Source organism: Cynocephalus volans, chromosome 7 (assembly GCF_027409185.1).
Source record: "Cynocephalus volans isolate mCynVol1 chromosome 7, mCynVol1.pri, whole genome shotgun sequence".
Taxonomy (NCBI): domain Eukaryota; kingdom Metazoa; phylum Chordata; class Mammalia; order Dermoptera; family Cynocephalidae; genus Cynocephalus; species Cynocephalus volans.
The window spans coordinates 88,983,361-89,005,367 of NC_084466.1; the positions used below are offsets into that span (position 1 = coordinate 88,983,361).

Here is a 22,007-nt window from a genome sequence, read left to right on the forward strand (position 1 = left end):
CCCACAGCCCACATCCACGTCTTCCCATCTGATGTACATCATATCAGGTGGGTATGGATCAGATGGGCCAGGGTGGGGAGGTCAGATAGAGCCAAACTGCTCTTCCCCATCCCTCTGCACCTGTTCCCCCACTTTACGGTGATTGCTAAAATGAAACTAATTTCCTTCTAAAGGGATCAGAATATCACAGTACTGGACTCAGACATTCTTATTCTCCTAAGAGGTCTTTATATTTGTTTGACGCAATCTCCTTAAAAAAATGTATTTATATTCATTGTGCATTTTTATGGTGTACAGTTTGTTGTTTCAATACACACATATATTGTGTGATCCACTCAGAATAATTAGCGTTTCTATCACCTAAGCAGTTATCATTTCTTCCTGATTATAACATTCAAGATCTTTTTTTCTGGCTATCTTGAGATATACAATGCTATATTACTAGCTCTTTTCACCCTAGAGCACCAGAATTTATTCTTCCCATCGAACTGTCACTCTGTAACTTTGTACCTGTTTACCAGCTTCTGCCCATTCCTCCCCTGCCCCCCACCCCCAGCTTCCCTGAGTCTGGTAACTGGTGTCCTACTCGCGCTTTCTTTCCTTTTTTTCTTTTTTTCTAATTTTTATTTATTTATTTATCTCAACCCTTGACTTGGTATTGTAAGCACCAGGCTCTCCCAAGTGAGCCAACCGGCCATCCCTATATAGGGATCTGAACCTGTGGCCTTGGTGTTATCAGCACCACACTCTCCCAAGTGAGCCACAGGCCAGCCCTTCTTTTTTATTTTTTCTTAATTGACCCATGATATATCTATGGAGTACAGTGTGATATTTAGGTACATTTATGCAGTGTGCAATGATTATATCAGGGGAGTTAGCATACCTATCACCTCAAGCACCTGGCATCTCTTTGTGTTGGAAACATTCAGAATCACCTCAATTAACCACTTGAAGTGATACAGTAATTTGTCATTGACTGTAGTCTCCCTATATTGCTATAGAACAGTAGATCTTGTGCTTCCCATCTCTCTACTGTTTTGTATCTGCTGACCACCTTCTTCCTACACCGCTCCCCCACCAGTCTCTAGTAACCACTATTCTACTCTCTACTTCCGTGAGATCAATTTTTTTAGCTTTCACATGAGTGAGAACATTCATTATTTCTCTTTCTGTGCCTGGTTTATTTCATGTACAATAATTTTCTCCAAGCTCATCCATGCTGCTGCAAATGGCAGAATTTCATTCTTTTTTTATGGCTGAGTAGTATTCCATTGTGTATATATACCACATTTTCTTTATCCAATCATCTGTTGATGGACATTTAGGTTAGTTCTGAATCTTGGCTATTGTAAAGAGAGCCGAGATAAACATGGGAGTGCAGGTATCCTTTTGACTTGTTGATTTCCATTCCTTTGTATATATATACCCATGGCTGGATCGTATCTGTGGTTGAGAAACCTCCGTACTGTTTTTGATAATGGCTGTGCTAATTTACATTCCCACCAACAATGTATAAAAGTTCCCCTTTCTCCACATCCTTGTCAGCATTTGTTACTTTCTTTTTGATAATAGTCATTCTAAGTGGGGTAAGATGAAAGCTTATTGTGGTTTTGGTTTGCACTTTTCTGGTAATTAGTGATGTTGAGCACTTTTCCACATATCTATTGACCATTCACATGTCTTCTTTCAAGAAATGTCTATTCAGTTCCCTTGCACATTTTTAATCAAAAAAAATTTTTTTTTTACTATTGGGCTGTTTGAATTCCTCGTATATTCTGGATATGAATCCCTTTCATAGTTTGCAAATATTTTCTCCCACTCTGCAGGTTGTGTCTCCACTTTGTTGATTTTTTCCTTTGCTGTGCAGAAGCTTTTTAGTTTGATATAATCCCATTTCTTTATTTTTGCTTCTGTTGCCTGTGCTTTGGGGGTCTTGTTCATAAAGTTTTTGCCTAGTCCTATGTCTTGAAGCATTTCCCCTATGTTTTCTTCTACAAGTTTTATAGTTTTGTGTCTAACATTTAAGTCTTTAATCCATTTTGATTTGACTTTGGTATATGGTGAGAGACAGGTGTCCAGTTTCATTCTTCTGCATATGGATCTCCAGTTTTCCCAGCACCATTTATTAAAGAGACTGTCCTTTCCCCAATGTATGTTCTTCACTCTTTTGTCAAAAATCAATTGGCTGTAGGTACATGGAATTATTTCTGGAGTCTATATTCTGCTCCATTGGTCTATGTGTCTGTTTTTGTGCCAATACCATGCTGTTTTGACTATTATAGATTTGTAGTGTAACTTGAAGTCAGGGAGTATGATGCCTCCTGCTTTGTTCTTTTTGCTCAAGATTGCTTTGGTTATTTGGGGTCTTTTGTTGTTCCATGTAAATTTTTGGATTGTTTTTTCTATTTCAGTGAAGCATGTCATTGGTAGTTTGATGGGGATTGCATTGAATCTGTAGATTGCTTTGGGTAGTATGGCCATTTTGACAATATTGATTCTTCCAATCCATGAACATGGGATGTCTTCCCATCTTTTGTGTGTCTTCTTTAATTTCTTTAATCAGTGTTTTACAGTTTTCCTTGTAAGGATCTTTCACTTCCTTGGTTAAATTTATTCCTAGGTATTTTATTCCATTTTTGGTTGCTATTGTAAATGGGATTGCTCTCTTGATTTCTTTTCCTGATAGTTTGTTGTTGATGTATAGAAATGCTACTGATTTTTGTATGTTGGTTTTATATCTTGCCACTGTACTGAATTTATTCATCAGGTCTAGGAGTTTTTGTTAGAGTTTTTAGGTTTCTCTCTATATAAAATCATATCATCTGCAAACAGGGACAATTTGACTTCCTCCTTTGCAATTTGGATGCCCTTTGTTGCTTTCTCTTGCCTAATTGCTCTGGCTAGGACTTCCAGTACTATGTTTAGTAAAAGTGATGAGAATGGGCATCCTTGTCTTGTTCCAGTTCTTAAAAAAAAAAAAAAAAAAAAAAAAACTTTCAGCTTTTCCCTGTTAGCTGTGGGTTTGTCATATACGGCCTTTATTATATGTACATACCTTCTATACCTAATTTGTTGAGAGTGTTTGTCATTAAGTGATGTGGAATTTTATTGAATGCTTTTTCTGCATCTATCAGGCTGATCATATGGTTTTTCTCTTTCATTCTGTTGATGTGATGTATTATGCTTATTGATTTTCATATGTTGAATCATCCTTGCATCCCAGAGATAAATCCCACTTGGTCATGGTGTATAATCTTTTCAATGTGCTGTTGGATATGGTTTGCTAGTATTTTGTTGAGGGTTTTTACATCTATGTTCATTAGGGATGTTGGCCTGTAGTTTTCTTTTTGTTCTTTGTTGTGTCCTTGCATGGTTTTGTTAAAAAGGTAATGCTGGCCTCATAGTATGAGTTTGGAAGAATTCCATCCACTTCAATTTTTTGAAATAGTTTAAGAAGTATTGATATTTTGGTATTAGTTCTTTAAATGTTTAGTAGAATTCATCAGTACAGCTGTCCAGTCCTGGGCTTTTCTTTGTTGGGAGACTTTTTATTGCTGATTGAATCTCGTTACTCGTTATTAGTCTGTTCAGGCTTTCTATTTCTATTGGGTCAGTGTTGGCAGGTCATATGTGTCTAGGAATTTTTCCATTTCCTCTACATTTTCTAATTTATTGCTTATAGTCATAATTGTCTCAGATGATCCTTTGAATTTCAGTGGTATCAGCTATAATGTTTCCTTTTGCATTTATGATTTTATTTATTTGGGTCTTTTATCTTTTTTTCTTGGTTAGTTTAGCTAATGGTTTGTCAATTTTGTTTATCTTCTCAAAAAAACCAACTTGTTGTTTGATCTTTTGTATTGTATTTTTAGTCTCAATTTCATTTATTTCTGCTCTGACTTTTATTATTTCTTTCTACTTATTTTGGATTTGGTTGGTTCTTTCTTTGCTAGGTTGTTTATTTGAACTCATTCTATTTTTTGATGTAGGCACTTGTTGCTATAAACTTTCCTCTTAATAGTGCCTTGGCTGTGTCCCATAGGTTTTGGTATCTTTTGTTTGTCTTCATTTATTCAAGAAATGTTTTGATTACCTTCTTAATCTCTTCTTAAGTCCTTCAAGAGCATGTCATTTAATTTCCATGTATTTGTGCATTTTTGAAAGTTCCTCGTTATTGATATCTAGATTTATTCCATTATGGTCAGAAAAAAATACTTGATATGATTTTGAACTTGTTGAGACTTATTTTGTGGCCCACAATATGGTCAATTCTGGAAAATATTCCATGTGTAGATGAAAAGAATATGTATTCTGCAGCTATTGGATGAAACGCTCTGCAAATATGTTAGGTCCAGCTGCCTTTAAGTCCAATGTTTCGTTGTTGATTTTCTGTCTCGATGATTTGTCTAACACTGAGATTGGGATGTTATTGTCCCCAACTATTACTGTGTTAGTGTCTTTCTATTTACATCTGATAATATTTATTTTATATACCTGGGTGCTCCACTATTAGGTGCATATATATTTGTTTTTTGGGTTTTTTTTTGATGGCTAGCCATGGTGCATAAATTCTTATAATTGTTATATCCTCTTGCTTTATTGATCTCTTTATCATTCTATAATGCCCTTCCTTTCTCTTAGTACAGATTTTGATTTAAAGTCTGTTTTAGGGCCGACCCCGTGGCTCACTCAGGAGAGTGCGGCGCTGGGAGCACAGCAGCGCTCCCGCCGCAGGTTCGGATCCTATATAGGGATGGCCAGTGTGCTCACTGGCTGAGCGCGGTGTGAGCGACACCAAGCCAAGGGTTCCAATCCCCTTACCGGTCACAAAAAAACCAACAACAACAAAAAAGTCTGTTTTATCTGATATAAATATAGCTACTTCTGCTTGCTTTTGTCTTCCACTTGCATGGAATACCTCATTCCATTCCTTCATTTTCAGTCTATGTGTGTTTTTGTAAGTAAGGTGTGTTTCTTATTGGCAGCATATGGATGGGTCATGTTTTTTTTCTTTTTTAATCTATTAGGCCAGTCTATGTCTTTTAATTAGGGCATTTAATCCATTTACATTCAAGGTTATCATTGATATGTGAAGTCTTGCTCCTGACATTTTGTTGGTGACTGTTTTGTATCCTTTGTTCCTTTCTTTCTCTTTTATTGTTTATCCTTGTGGTTTGATATTTTCCTGTATTGATAAGGTTTGATTCCTTCATCTTTCTAATTTGTGTATCTACTCTACTAGTAATTTTATATTTTCAGGTGTTTTCATGATGTTTGCTGTACTTTCTCTTCTAGATGGAGCCCCCTGATCATTTTTTTTGTGGGGCTGGTCTAGTGGTGATAAATTCCCTGAATTTTTTCTTCTCTTAGAAAGACTATTTCTCCTTCATTTTGGAAGGATAGCATTGCTGGATATAATATTCTTGGCTGGCAGTTTTTTTCTTTCAGTACTTTGAATATACCATCCCATTCTCCTGGCCTATAGGGTTTCAGCTGAGAAGTCTCCTGTTAGTCTAATGATAATTTCCTTATAAGTGACTTGATGTTTTTCTCTTGCTGTTTTTAGAATTCTCTCTTTGTCTTTAACTTTGGATAGTTTGACTACAATGTGGCTTGGAGTGGGCCCTTTTGGGTTGAATTTATTTGAGGACCTCTGAGCTTCCAGGATTTGGAAGTTCATATATTTCCTAAGACTAGGGAAGTTTTCAGCTATTATTTCATTAAATAGGTTTTCAGTATCTTTTTTGTTTTCTTCTCTTTCTGGAATGCCCATAATTAGAATATTTCCTCACTTACAACATCGATCCTATAGGCTTTGTTCATTCTTTTTTTTTTCTTTGTCTTCCTGTGTTATTTCAAAACTGCTATCTTCCAGATCAGAAATTCTTTCTTCTGCTTAATCTAGTCTGTTGTTGAGACTCTCAGATGTTATTTTTTTATTTTGTTCAATGAATTCTTTAATTCCAGGATTTGATTTTTTAAATGATATTTATCTCTTTGTTGAATTTCTCATTCAGATCAAGAATTGTTTTTCATGATTTTGTTGAATTGTTTGTCTATATTCTCTTGTATCTCAGTGAGTTTCCTTAAGATTATTAATTTGAATTCCTTTTCTGGTAAAACAGCAATATCTGACTCTTTGGGATCAGTTACTGGAGTATTATTGCGTTTCTTTGATTGTGTCATGTTATCTTGTTTTTTTCATATTTGTTACCCTGCATTGATATCTGTGCATCTGGCAGAACACTCTCCTCTTTGAGTTTTGTAGAGTGGCTTGTGCGGGGAAAGACTTTCACCTGCAAGTGTATTCTAGGGTGTTGATCAGCAGCTGGTCTGCCAAAGGTCAGGCTACTGAGCCACTTCTTGGATAGTGGGCAAGGTCTCTAGGCAGGCCTACAGAGGGAGCCAAGCCAGCCAGTCACTTCTCAGGTGGTGGGCAAGGCTGAATGTGGGGCTGCAGAGAGCAGGTCTGGCCAATAGCATTTTGGGTAGTGGATTAGGCTGCTAGGTAGGCCTACAGAGAGGGGGCCCAGGCAGCTACTTCTCAGAGGGTGGGTGAGGCCATGAGGTGGGACTTCAGTAAGGGAGCCATCCACTAGCTTCTGATGGGTGAGGTCAGAAAGCTGGCTTGCTGAGAGGGGACCCAGCCAGCTGCCTCTCAGGCAGTGGGCAAGGCCTCACAGTGGGGCTTCAGAGAGGGTTTGTCCAACCAGCAGCTTCACGGGTGGTGGGTGAGGCCACTGGGTGGAACTGTTGAGGATGAACTGCCTGGCTGCTTCTCTGGAAAGGCGCAGCAGTTTGATGCAATCTTTAGTGTTAGGAGTAAATGATGAGGTCGAACTTTAGAAAACCAATTCAGTTTTGGAAAATCAAAAACTTTCCAAGCTGCACCACCACATCTGGCTGCCTACCTGCATGTGCACCCCTGAATTCTACCTTCTGTCCTAGGACCTTGGGATGAACGAGCTGCAGGCTCCTGGCTGTGGTCACAGCACCAGAGCACTACAGCTCACCGTCCTGTCTACAGTAGGACACAGCTCCAGTTACTCCCCACTCTCCTGGATCATCAGTTTTTCTCTCCCGCACCAGCTTACACATATTATTCTTACATCTTAAAAGAAAAAAGAAAAGGGCTGAGCCTGTGGTGCACTCGGGAGCGTGCGACGCTGGGAGAACAGCGACGCTCCCGCCGCGGATTCAGATCCTATATAGGAATGGCCGGTGCACTCACTGGCTGAGTGCCGGTCACGAAAAAAGACAAAAAAAAAAAAAAAAAGAAAAAGCTCAGCCCCACTTCTCTTCAGCTACTGTCCCACTTTCTCTCTTCTGTCTCCTAACTCTTTCCTCCCATTCTCTCTCTAACTCACTCTAACCAGACTTTTGCCCTCACCTCTTCATTAAATAGATAATGGTCAAGGTCACTGGTGATCTCTTCATTGCTAAATTCAATGACCAGGTCTCAGTTTTTATTTTACTATATCTATCGGCAACTGTTTTTACTCCTTCTTCTTCACCTTTCAGAGCACCTGGTTTCCTTCGTGCATCTCAATGGCTGCTCCCCTCAGTCTCCCTGGCAGGTTCAGCCTCATCCCCTGGATGGTCTTCATCCCCCTCTACGTTGGTCTTCTCTTCTCTCTCTCTACACTAATTCTCTTGATGATTTAATATGGGCTCATAATTTTAAATGGTATCTGAATGCTGTTGATTCCCCGTTCATAAACCCAGCCTAGGTCTCTTCCCTGAACTTAGATTCATATGTCTAACTGCCTCCCTGGCCTTCCATCCATGTCCAATGTGGACATCTTACCTTCATGTGGCCACAGAGGAAATGCTGACTGTCCCCCCAATGCAGCCTCCCACCCCCTTCCCCATTTCAGTGAGTGCAAACACGGTCCTTCTAGTTGCTCAGGTAAGAACCTTGGAGTCATCCATGACTGCTGTCTTTTTCTTATGTTCCCTCCCAAGCAGCAAATTATACTGGTTCTACCTTCGTTCCTTTGCCCAAATCCATCACTCCCTACATCCCCACTACTAACACTGAGGCCCACTGCCATCACCCTTAACTGAACTCCTTGGCAATCTCCTATACTTGGTGCTGTGGAGTGCCTCCACAGGTCCCCTTCAGGACCGAGGCACCTGGGAGTGTCACCTTCTGAGTCCCTCCCTGGAAACCATCCTCAGCCAAGGTTGTGATCCCTCCCTGGGGGCATCCCATATCCAGTGGCTGGTCTCTGTGGGGGTACAAACCCTGGTCTCCTTGACTTGATTTAGAGCACCTCTGATGGCTACCCCAGCTCAGCACTCCTTCTGAGATCGTCTGAGGACTCTGCTGTGTCCACCTCACAGCTCAATGATTCCCTCTGCCAGCTCCTGCCTCCCTCACTCCCTTACAGGTGTTGTGCCAAAGGGGACTTCCCAACAAGCTTCCTGAAAACAAATTTCTATCTAGAGTCTGTCTTCCAGGAAACTTGACCTATTACGTCTCCTAACTGGTCCTCTTCAGACTGTTCTCAACAGGTGGCCATCCTGTTAAAACACGGGTCTGACTGTATTGCTCCTCTGCTAAACATCTAGAGGCTTCTGTGTCACCCAGAGTTAAGGACAGCATGTCCTGTGTCCTGATGTGAGCCTCCCCACCACTTCTCAACCCAGTCTCCTCCCACTCTCCCCCTTTGCAATCTGCCCAGCTTCAGTGGCTTCCTTGATGGCCCTTGACTACATCAGGTTCCCACCTCAGGGCCTTTGCGTGTGCTGTTTCCCTGCCAGGAATAAGCATCCCCCAGATGTCCACACAGTTTAGTCCCTTACTTCCTCAGGTCTGTACTAGGTGTCGCCTTCTCAGTGAGGCTTTCCTTGGCCATCCTGTTTACAGGTTCAAACTCCTCTTCCTGTGCAGCTCCTGTCCCCTCCTACTTTGATTTTTCTATCACTATCTAACATTATGTAGTTTACTCATTTATCATGTTTGTTGTCTATTCCCCCAATACAACATAGGCTCCATGAGAACAGAGTTTTTGAATTGTCATTGCTGGATGCCCGGAGCCCAGAACATTCCCTGGCATGGACGTGGTGCTCAATAAATATGTGTTGAGTAAACGAATTTTAGAAATGTACAAGTTTTGTTAGTTCTTGCAACTGCAATCAAATTCTCATTTATTATTTATATCTGTTTAGTTTAAGCATTGTAAAACCACAAAAACATACCTGGGCTACAAAGTCTATTATTTCTCCCTTGATGTGAACGTCCTCAAGAGGAACCAAATTCCCAGAGGTATCCTGAAGGCCGGACTTGATGCTGCTGGAAGGCTTGGTGTCTGGTAACTGGTAATCTACACGTTGAAAATGTTAACGTTAGCTTTTAAAGCCATCCCTGCACTATTTTTAACTTGATCTTTATTCCTTCTCCATCCCTTCATATACTATATTTTAGAAAAAAATGGACAAATAGCATTTTATGATTTTCAATAGCCAATTCTGAAAGGTAAGTGAATCCACATGAGAAAAATGGGGGGAGCATTCTCAGATACTTCTGCCTTTTTAATCTAGAGGCTTTGAGGTGTCATCTTGAGAACCTAGAATCATGTTATTACTTGAAAGACATACACACAAATACACAGAGGTCTTAAAATTATCTCAAAAGTGTAGCTAAAGCATGAGTCCAGCTTCCTGCATTCCCTGGCTTGTGATGTTGGGCAGTCTATTATTTATTGTGCCACAAAAGCATTTTGGAGCAATATGAAACTAGTCTAAGAAAAACAAAATCAAACTCCTACTACAGCATATTGAGAACTGTTCACTTCCTCTATTAAGTGGTACAAAAAACCAAATATGGTTAGATATAAAAATATATACTGTCTTGCCAGATATTTCACTTAATGACTCCCAGAGAAAAAAATGGAATTATCTCCTTAAACATACATGAACTCATATAGTTCTGATAAAAATAATTTGATCACAGTGAAAAATGTTAATGTGTTTTTACAGTCCTATTAATTAATGATATCGTAGTTTGGGCTTCTGATTTTCAGGGAAGCTCCCATCCTCACATGCACTTGTACTTACTACTACAAATACACAAGACACACATTACAGTTCCAGAGAACCTTCACTTTTCCCTTTTAGTCCTACAGCAACACTGTGACACAGACATTGCTCTCATTCCCATCTGGGAGAAGGTGAAATTCAGGAAGGTTATAAGCGTTGTCCGAGATTGCACAGCCTCAGCAGCAAGGCTGATGCCCAAACCTGAGCTTTCTGATTCTAAAACTGTGTCTTCTTTCTACTCCACCCATGCCCATAGTACTTTTTCCATTCTGATGTCTTAAAATGGTTCCATGTTTTTTAGTATTGGCTGTCCCCAAGAACAAGCTCAACTTAGGTGTGTTAAGGAAGTAACACGGAATTTTGAGATTACTTAAAAACCAGGACACTTGAAAAAGGTTATGTATGCAAAATAAAAAAGAAAATGAAATATTTATGTCTGAGGTCATAGATACAGATACCAAATATGAATATAAATTCCACTGAAAATAGAACTTTGAGTTCTATAAATATTATTACACAAAACAGCATTCAAGAAAATTGTCTTACCTTCAACCTTCGAAAAATTTGAAAACTCAGGTCTGTATTCCTCTAATTCAGTATTATCACAAGGAAGAAAGTCCTTTATTTGATCTCCAGGCAAAGAAAATTTAATAATATATTTCATTTTAACCTGATTGGTTTTATATACAACAAATTCATCATCCTAGAGTAAACAGAAATTAATAGGTGGTTAAAACACCGCAACCACAAACCTTTATTGGCAGATGCTCCCACAAAAGCAGAATTTCATATTTTCTAATTTAGAAAATATTGAATTCAAGCAATAGAAATATACAATAATTGTTTAAACTTAAGCATATTTATTAAAAGCAGGAACAAAAAACTGAGGCTGTTCTTTGGTCACTGAGGACCCTCTTTGCCTGTTTCTCGATATAAAATACCTCAAAGTCCGTGGTGACAGAGTCTCCTTCTGAAACTCCGTGCACACTGTCATAGCCCGGTGGTGCTTCAATTAAGGAAAAGTCTTTCTTGTATAAGTCCTTACACTTTCCGAGGGCCACGTCACAAATGACCAGGAGTCTGGTGCCATCTACCTCTCCTGGGTGTGAGTACTTAATACTCGTACTGCATGTGAAAAGAAATGAGCACATATTTATAACAGTTACTTAAAATTTTTACGTAACAAACGTATTTTGTTTAGTTTGCCTTAGTTGTGCCAGGCAGTGCTCAAAGCACTTTGTGCCCAGGGAGACATTAATTCTACTGTTCACCCAAATCTTTGTAAGCTACTAAAATATACACATTTTGCTACAGAAAACACCGGAGTAGTGAAAGAGAAGGGGAAAAAAAACCCTACTTTATTAATTAGGAGAAAATCGATTTAATTCTCTGCAGTAAAGCTCAGAAAGAAAATTAAATGTGAATGAGAAGCAGCTGGAGGGAGAGACAGACATTACATTCTCACTCGCCTTCTTTTTCTTTTTTTCCTTTTTTTAAAAAAAAAGATGACTGGTAAGGGGTTCTTGTCCCTTGACTTGGTGTTGTTAGCACCACGCTCTCCCAAGTAAGCAAACCAGCCCTCCCTATATAGGGATCTGAACCCGTGGCCTTGGTGTTAACAGCACCGCACTCTCCCAAGTGAGCCACGGGCCGGCCCTTCTCAAGCGCCTTCTGAATACGCACAGAAAAACACTAATTTCAAATGACACCCAAATAAGAGATGCTTTAATAAAGCAACTCTTCCTATTAGGATTACAGAATAGGACGCACCTTTGCGGCAACATTTTTGGGACACATCTTTGTTTTTTCTTAAAAGATCAAGACCAAAATGCAAGATGTTGCTGGAGACGCTTCTTTGTTCCACCCCCTAAGGCTTGTGCTTTAAAAAAAAAAATTATTTCCTTCATTCTTCCTACAAACCTCCCCTCTTTCCCTGTCATCATGCCCAACCCTGACTTTGCCCTCAGTCTCTGTCCCTGTCCAGCTCCGTCCTTTCCTGCCATGCTCCCGACAGGATTCCAGAGACCGCCTCTTACTCTCGTACTGATCCCTGCACCAGGCAGCTTGCTCTACTCAGCTTCTCCACTGCAGCCCTCTACTGGAAATCCCTGAGGACTTCGCCTGTGTCGAAATCAACTGAATGCCAACCTATTTAAAAATATGTTGTAACATCTAAAAATTTTTACTTTGAAATATTTTATTCATAGCAAAGGACATTTATAACGTAAATGTTTAAAAAATAATAAGACAATGCTCACATAGCTACCGCCTTGCTTAAGCAGCAGAACACCAACAATATTTCCAGGCCACCCCCCAGCATCACCTTCTCCCCCACCCAGAGGTAATCCAATCACTGCCTTGATTTCGTGTAAATTATTTTCTTTCTTTTATAGTATTGATGCACAGGTATGTGCCCCTCAACAATGTACTGTTTAGTTTTGATTGTTTTTGAACTATGCACATACGTACGATCATACAGTACTTTTTGCTCCACTAGATCGCTAAGGCTCCTCCATTAGACATGTGTAGCTGCAGTCCAGTTGTTTAAACTGCAGAACAGAACTCCATGTCGGACTCCACCCAAGTTTACAGATCCATTTCACCGTCGATGGACCACCAGCATCATTCCCAGGCTCTGTGTTCTCAATCATTCTTGTACACGTCTTCTGTACCTGTGCACTAGAACTCTTCTAGGGTAGTGATCTCAACCCTGGCGGCACACGAAAATCACCAGGGAGCTTAGAAGGTATTGATAACCAAGCCTGCCCCTAAGAGATCCTGATTTAACTGGTCTGGGGTGAAATCAGCACCAGCAGTGTTTATTAGCTCCACAGGAGATTCCAATATGCAGCCAAGGGAGAACCACTGCTTCCTGGTTCATTGGTCAATAAACAGGGTTCCACCAGATGATACCAGAACTTTCTCAAGAGGGTTTATCAATTCATACTCTTACCAGAAGTGTTTGAGAGTTCAGATTGTTTGAGTGACTCACCAACATCTAGAGATACTAAAATTATTTTTTATCTTTGTCAATCAAATAGGTGTTAAATGGTACCTCATTATGGTTCAATTTGCATGTTCTTCATTACTAATCTTCTTTTCAAATGTTACTGTCCATGTATGTGTCCTCTTCTATTAGGTTCCCATTCACGTCTTTTGCCTGTTTGCTTATAAGGTTATTAAGAAAAATGATTTGTAGGAACTCTTTAAATATTCTAGATAACTATCCTTTGTCCTGGGCCTGAATCCAAGCTCCATCATTTAACTAGTTCTGTGACCTCAGGCAAGTTACTTAACTTCCTGAGTCTGTTTCCTTTTGATAAAATGATGTCACGATACCAACTGTGAGGTTGACAGACAATGTTCATCAAGCACCTCACCTGGTACGTAGGTCAGATGGGCGTTCAATACGTTGTGACTATAATGAAGGGCAGATTTAAATATTAACAAGGATATTGAAGATGAAATAGTCTTCCAGGCATATTGAGGTCATATGTAGTAGATAAACTGTTCAGAGGAGAAAGACTGACTAGAAAGGCTGAGTCCTACCTATGTCCTATTTCAGCTGCATGACCCAAGGCAAGATGCCCACCCTTGCTGTCCCTCGTGCCCCCATCTGTGATATGGGGATAGTAACAGGACTCACATCAGGGGGTGGTTATCAGGATTTGGTGAGAAAACACATGTAAAAGCTCTTAGAAGAGTAAAATCACTAAGATGATGGGCTGACCCCATGGTGCACTCGAGAGAGTGCAGCGCTGGGACTCCCGCCACAGGTTCGGATCCTATATAGGAATGGCCGGTGCGCTCACTGGCTGAGCACGGTGCGGACCACACCAAGCCAAGGGTTGCGATCCCCTTACCAGTCACACACAAAAAAAAAAAGACAAAAAAAATAAATAAATAAAAATAAATAAATAAATAAATAAAATCACTAAGATGATTTCAAATATAATTTTCCCAAATATTCACCACAAAAGACATGCTTCTGCAGTAAACAGATGGTCCCCAACTTACGATGGTCTGACCTACGATTTCTCAACTTTACGATCAAGCAAAAGTGATGAGCATCCAGGAGAATCAGTGCTTTGCACCCCGACAAACTTCTGTTCTCCCCTTTCAGCCCAGTATTCAATCAACATGAGACGCTCAGCACTCTACTACACAGTGCACTGCGTCAGATGACTTTGCCCTGTAGGCTGATGTAAGTGCTCTGAGTGAGAAACTCAGCACTCTACTACACAGTGCACTGTGTCAGATGACTTTGCCCCTGTAGGCTGATGTAAGTGCTCTGAGCACATTTCAGCCCAGTATTCAATCAACATGAGATGCTCAGCACTCTACTACACAGTGCGCTGCGTCAGATGACTTTGCCCTGTAGGCTGATGTAAGTGCTCTGAGCACATTTCAGCCCAGTATTCAATCAACATGAGACGCTCAGCACTCTACTACACAGTGCGCTGCGTCAGATGACTTTGCCCTGTGGGCTGATGTAAGTGCTCTGAGCACATTTCAGCCCAGTATTCAATCAACATGAGACGCTCAGCACTCTACTGCACAGTGCACTGCGTCAGATGACTTTGCCCTGTAGGCTGATGTAAGTGCTCTGAGCACATTTCAGCCCAGTATTCAATCAACATGAGACGCTCAGCACTGTACTGCACAGTGCACTGCGTCAGATGACTTTGCCTTGTAGGCTGATGTAAGTGCTCTGAGCACATTTCAGCCCAGTATTCAATCAACATGAGACGCTCAGCACTCTACTGCACAGTGCACTGCGTCAGATGACTTTGCCCTGTAGGCTGATGTAAGTGCTCTGAGCACATTTCAGCCCAGTATTCAATCAACATGAGACGCTCAGCACTCTACTGCACAGTGCACTGCGTCACATGACTTTGCCGTGTAGGCTGATGTAAGTGCTCTGAGCACATTTCAGCCCAGTATTCAATCAACATGAGACGCTCAACACTCTACTGCACAGTGCACTGCGTCAGATGACTTTGCCCTGTAGGCTGATGTAAGTGCTCTGAGCACATTTCAGCCCAGTATTCAATCAACATGAGACGCTCAGCACTCTACTGCACAGTACACTGCGTCAGATGACTTTGCCCTGTAGGCTGATGTAAGTGCTCTGAGCACATTTCAGCCCAGTATTCAATCAACATGAGACACTCAACACTCTACTGCACAGTGCACTGCGTCAGATGACTTTGCCCTGTAGGCTGATGTAGTGCTCTGAGCACATTTCAGCCCAGTATTCAATCAACATGAGACACTCAACACTCTACTGCACAGTGCACTGTGTCAGATGACTTTGCCCTGTAGGCTGATGTAGTGCTCTGAGCACATTTAAGCTTGGCTAGGCTAAGCTGTGATATTTGGTAAGACAGGCATTAAACTCATTTTCAACTTGTAGTATTTTCATCTTGTGACAGGTTTATCGAGACATAAACCCATCGTAAGTTGAGGAGCATCTGCACTCAGAAAACTATTACTTTAAAAAATCTGTTTCTTGGGTGAGAAACTCCCTCACCAGGGAAAGACCGAAGAAAACACAGAGCAAGTACCCAGTAATGATTCCTTCATCAAGGATGGAACATACTAACCTGAGTGAATCACTGAAATAAATCCCACTGCCGAGATTTCCAACATCTGTTCTTTGTACACCACGATCTTCAACTACTCTGGGTAAAAGCAACCCTCTAAAAAGAAAGGGCATTATAATGATTTGCTAGTAAAAAGGAATCTTTTAGTATTGCCTCGTAGTTCTAGCCGAGACAGGTGCTATTTAAAAAGCATGAAATGAAAAGAAAAATACATTTCAGAGTAATCCCCCAGAGGAGCTCCAGGAGCCGTTAGAATGTCACAAGCTATGGCCAGTTTGTCATCAGTGTCCTGACCGTCCTGGGCTGCAAGCCATACTTCCTGCCTCCTCCAAGCCGAGGCCTCAGTGCTCAGCAGGATGAGGGGTGCCTGACTGAGGCAGTGTCTGTCCCTTGCTCAGGAAATGATGCAGGTCCTGCTGTATCCCAGTATTCAGAGAACGCTTGAAGTCAAAACAAAACTGTAGTTATCTCTGGGAAGGCGGGTAAAGGGAGACTTCTACCTTTAATTATACAAACATCTATTGTTTGAATTTTGTGTTAGGGGATTGAAAAAGTTTTACAAAATGGCTTTTGGGTTTTGGTCCTACTCAGGCCATTCCCAGTCAAAGATTATTTAAAAAAATATTCTCCCATTTTTCATTTAGTACTTTCATGGCTTCATTTTAAATACTTAAATATTTGCTCTATCTGGAGCTTAACCAGCTCATCATGCATTTATTCCTATGTGGAGTACTGAAAAAGTTTTCTTTCTTTCACAGAGATAAAAGCTACTTCTAGCACATCCTAAATCTTCTATGTTTTTTAGTTTATTTCTTCTGAATTTTGAGTCTGTATTTATTTATTCTGTTGATTAATCTATTTATCATCTATTTATGATCACCTCACTGTTTCATTAATATAGTTTTATAACATGTTTTAATGTCTGATTGGTTAATCCTCCCTCATAATTCTTTTAGAATTATCCTGATAATGTTAAAATTTTTTATAAAAATGTGCTGTAGAATCAGCTTTTTATACCTTAAAAAAATCTTATTGGTATAGCACTAAATTTATACATTAATTCAAGGAAAACTGGCATCCTTCTGACTAATGCAACTTGTCTTCTGGGTCCCTAAGAGAAGTGTAAAGTTTTTTTCCAGATGTATCATATACATTTCTTTCTAAGTTTCTTCTTAAGCACTTAATGAATCTAAATTTAATCATATTTTCCCCTGCCCCTGTGACTTTAGTTTCAGCCCTAATATTAAGTGGTTATTCAAAGCAAACGGAAAATTAGACTAACGTTTTGAATAAAAAATACACACTATCTGGGCACTCAAATCTCTAGACCTTTAAGTATTGTGCTGTCCCTAGATTAGATACACATGGAAGAGTCATGAAATACAGAATCACTTTTCTTCATAATATACGTCTTCAAAAAGCAGTTCATACCCATGTACTACACTTTAAAAAACACATAATTTAAATGACATACTTAAAGTGTATAATTTTCTCCAGAATGCAATAAGTTGGCTGATTTTAACTGAAAAGATCCACACTGTATAGAAAAAAGTAGAAAAAAAAAAAAGCAAAATTCACATTTGTGAGACTGAAAATTTTGAAAAATAAAGATGGCTTACTCTTACCGGGACAAGATTCCTACAATGTTTCGTACAGGAGATCCATGCAACAAAGGCCTCACATTGCCAAGTTTGCTCAAAAACTCTGTGGTTTCATTCATTCTGCCAACTCTAAATATCTGCAAGATTTCCACGGGACTTTTACTGTAAAAATTAGAAGAAAAACTTTGAGATCACATAATTGGAAGCAAAACAAAAAATCATTATTAGCAGAAGAAATCCTGAAAGAACCCAGATGTCCATTATCAGGGAACTGATTCAATGAATCACAGGACAATATATCTTGTAAATGTTATGCAGCTATTAAAAAAAAATCATACTTCTTATACTGGACAGCTGCCCCCCCCCCCAAAAAATCACATTCTCAAAAAAATAAATAAGGATATGATGTAAACCTTACAGTAAAAGATAAAAATTAAGTTATAAAACTTTATGCATAGTATGATCCAATTTTATCAAATATAAATATATAGAATACAGTTTCATTCATAGATTTTATATAAGTGAATGAACCCATTCAATCTGTTTTCATATATGTATGTGAAATGAAACTGTATATGTAAATGAAATGAATAAATGAGGGTACTTCAGAAAGTTCATGAAAAGATTTATATTATCTTCTACTTTTCCATGAAGTACTCTCATATACACACAGTTTCATTATGCTCATATATTTCACCTATACATATACAGTTTCATTTCATTATGTATATATGAAAACAGATTGAATGGGCTCATCCATTCACGTGTAAATTCACTCAACAAATGTGATCTTTGCCGAATATTACATTACGCCAGGCATTGGAAACAACATAACATGGTCTCTGTGGGCCGGCCCGTGGCTCACTCGGGAGAGTGTGGTGCTGATAACACCAAGGCCACGGGTTCGGATCCCTATACAGGGATGGCCGGTTGGCTCACTGGCTCAGTGCGGTGCTGACAACACCAAGGCCATGGGTTCGGATCCCTATATAGGGATGGCCGGTTGGCTCACTGGCTCAGTGCGGTGCTGATAACACCAAGGCCATGGGTTCGGATCCCTATATAGGGATGGCCGGTTGGCTCATTGGCTCAGTGCGGTGCTGATAACACCAAGTCCATGGGTTCGGATCCCTATATAGGGATGGCCGGTTCGCTCACTGGCTCAGTGTGGTGCTGACAACACCAAGCCAAGGGTTGAGATCTCTTACCGGTCATCTTAAAAAAAAAAAAACAAACAAACATGGTCTCTGGCTGCATGGAGCTTACATTCTAATAAGAAAGACAAAAATTAAGAAATTACCAAATACCTTAATTTAAGTGGTACTAAGGAAACCAACCAGGTTCAGAGAGGAGGTAGTCAAGAAAGGCCTCTCTTGGGAGGTAACACTTATTGGAATATGACATGATACAATGTATATTTTAAAATCTAACTGGATGTCACAGGAAGGTAGGTCGGGTGGGGCTGGTGTGGAAAAGAATGTCAGGAAGGATGTTGTGGCAGCAGAGTAGACAGATGCTGTGGACTGGACTAAAGGTGGCAACATAGGAAAGAAGCCAGCGAAGGAAAGACGCTTTGGAGGCAGAACGGACAAATGATGTGATGACGTGGGGATGAGGGTGTGCAGAGTCCACAATGGCTCTGGGGAGCGGGGGCCTGTGATGGGGAGGGAGGGGAGAGACAGGACACTGCTGAGGGCCAGTGCTGCTGGTGTACAAGCCCACTGTGACATCAGCTATGGCAGGAGCATTCACTCCCCAGCAATCAGAAAATACTACAAATCAGGACTTTTATTTCAGAGCACTGGCTTACCAGCACACTACTGGGTGGGGAGAAGAATCAGTAAGTCAACCTGGGACATGTTCTACACCACAATTTTAGCAGTGATTATATTATCTCTGGGATATCTCTGGGTGGTGAGATGGGGTAATAATAGCTTTCTTCATATTTGTACATATTTTCTAAATTTTCAGCAAAAAACATAGATTTTATAATTAGAAAACAATTACCACGAAGAAATCACTAGTGAAATGAAGAAAAATCTAATTTTTCACAGCAGCAGAATCTCTCCCTAGGGAGAGGCCCACTTTTGTTGCACTAATACCTTGGTGCTTGAGTGGGTGGGGTTGGTGGCTGAACTGCACCTGGCCTTCCCATCCTCCCACTCACTCCCCCTGATTCTACCTTCACTGTCACTAGGCTCTTAATTAGTATCAGATCCCAGCAGACACCTAGGGGAGGGTCAAAAGCCAAATCAAAAGAAATCAAAAGAATTTGATTATATATAAAAATAACATCAGGAAAAGATCTGTGGGAATGGATTTTTAAAAACTCAAGAGACAAAATTCACATAACATAAAATGAAACATTATAAGTGTACAGTTCAGGGTATTTAGTTTGTTCAGAATGTGTGACCACCACCTCTATCTAGTTCCAAAACATTTTAATCACTCCAAAAGAAAACCCTATACCCATTTAGCAGTCAGTCTCCCTTCCTCCCATGGCACCAGGCAATTTACTATCTCTATGAAATATCTATTGTAGATATTTCAGACAAATGGAATATATTTCATATATTATATTTCCTATAAATGGAATCATACAATATATGGCTTCTTTCACAAACTAATGTCTTTGAGGTCCACCCATGTTGTAGGACATATAAGTACTTCACTCCTTTTTTCAATGGCTCAATAACATACCATAGTAGGTATGTACCACATTTTGTTCCGCTGATGGACATTGGGGTTGTTTGCACCTTTTGGCCCTTGTGAATTAATGCTGCCATGAACATTCATGTACACTAATGTTTGGGTACTTGGTTTCAATTCTTTGGGTACACAAGGGGGATGGGAATTGCTGGGTCATATAGTGGTTCTGTGTTCAATTTGTTGCGGAATTGACAAACAGCAGCTGCACTGTTTTTCCTTCCCATCATTAATGTGTGAGGGTTTCCAATCTCCCCACATCCTCACCAACAGTTACGATTTTCCATTTGTTAAAAAAACTGTAGCTATCTCAGTGGGTGTGAAGTGATACTGGGAATGGATTTAGAGGATAACTGACCAAGGAAAGCAGAACATACTTTTATATAGGTTAGAATTAGTTCATAAGGGAGGAGGGGCTGGGGTCGTTCTAGTGGGGTCATGTAAAACCAGCTCTCAACAACAACACCAACAACTCAGCAACAACGATCCTCCCCACCGCCGCCGCATTTGCAGCATTTGCTGATTTCCATGGTGCAAATCCTCCCATTGTGGCTGATTTCAAGCTAGCAACGGTTTAACAATCAGTTCACAAAATTCCTAAAAATTGGACAGTTGGCTCTCATCTGGGGGTGCGCAGCAGCAACACGCCCCTGTGGCTTCTAAGAGTTTGCGAGGCTCATGAAGGAGAAACCTAGCCCACAAAGAGGAGATCCGAGAAGCCGGGAATGCTGAGAGCAAAGCTGCAGGGCTGAGGACAGCTGCAGTGGAAGGAGCCCTGGGCGCCGGGCCCACCCTGCAGGATGAGGGCCGGGGAGGAAGTGCACCGAGGCTGGTGGCTGTGTTAGCCGCACATATATTCCTGCATGTTTAAATTTTAATTTAAATGGACTTTCCTCTCTAATGCCCTTCAAAACACAAACTCAAACAATTTTGATTTAAAATTTTTAGATTTAATCCTCAACAAGATTAGGCAACCTTGAAATCAGAGTGGAACAGTAGGGAGTGTCTGCAGTACAGAATAGTGGCCCAGGCCCTGTTCTGACACAGAGGAAAGTGACCCATCATCACACTGTAACTATTTTGTTACTGAGGGTTGAATTATCTACGTCGTTATGTTTTTTTGGGGGGTGGGGGGCTGGCCGGTAGGGCACAGGGATCCAAACCCTGGACCTTGGTGTTATCACACCATGTAAGTGATCACCACGATGGGCTTTGTAACAGAGTCTCCAAGTGCATTACATGACAACAGATCCTACGATATCTCCTTTACGCTTACCTGTGATTATTCTTCAACATCTCTTTTCTAACCCTGGAAAATTCTTCAGTATTCTGTTCAACATGCTCAATTTTACATCTCAAAGCTTGGTATTTGGCAAGAGATGGTGGGTTGGGTTTGGACAAATTAGTTTCACAGACATTAACCATGTCTCTTATTAGCTGTGGGTGGAAATGATACACAGATGTTAGAATCATCACATACCAAAATTAATGTTTATATTACCATAATACTTTCTCAAAAAAATTGGAAAAATCAGTTGCAGTTTTTTCATCAAAGTTTTGATCAATATTTGTTGTTAGTGAGGTATTAAACTTAATACTGTTGCATCACTAATAGCACAATATACAATAATAATAATTCTGTACATTAGTACAGCACAATGTTTTTCAGGGGAATAGGAATGATTTTTTTCTTATACTTTTTTATTTTGAACAGTGAACACACTTTCTTATAATCTCAAAAATATTATAAAACCATATATGCAAGTAAACCATTATTTTTACAAATGTAAGCAACCCTGAAGCAGTACAATTTCCAAAAGTCTTTCTTTTTCTCCTGTCGCAACATTTGAACCACATGTGGCAGGATGAATGACACACTCAGTTGACAAATTGTTACTTGGCTCTTTACTACAGCTTATGAAACAAAAAGCCAAACCCTCTTCAGTATTTTCTACCCTTAAATAGTTCCATGTAAGTCTTAGGCCACATCATTGCAGTTGAGGTACAAATTCCTAAGAAATGGGATATTAGTTACAAAAAAATCAGACTA

General features: G+C 40.1%; 1 protein-coding gene across 3 annotated transcripts in view; it reads right to left on the reverse strand.

Annotated features, from left to right (window-relative positions):
- PARP4 (poly(ADP-ribose) polymerase family member 4) overlaps positions 1 to 22,007 on the reverse strand; it is a 114,186-nt gene that overhangs the window by 72,536 nt on the left and 19,643 nt on the right. For all 3 annotated transcript variants that reach the window (XM_063102621.1, XM_063102620.1, XM_063102622.1), the window contains 6 exons: positions 21,234 to 21,394; positions 17,276 to 17,413; positions 15,651 to 15,746; positions 10,986 to 11,169; positions 10,591 to 10,747; positions 9,205 to 9,329 (listed from right to left, as the gene is read on the reverse strand). In XM_063102621.1, coding sequence (XP_062958691.1) covers positions 9,205 to 9,329; positions 10,591 to 10,747; positions 10,986 to 11,169; positions 15,651 to 15,746; positions 17,276 to 17,413; positions 21,234 to 21,394 — 861 coding nt within the window. The remainder of the gene's footprint in view (positions 1 to 9,204; positions 9,330 to 10,590; positions 10,748 to 10,985; positions 11,170 to 15,650; positions 15,747 to 17,275; positions 17,414 to 21,233; positions 21,395 to 22,007) is intronic.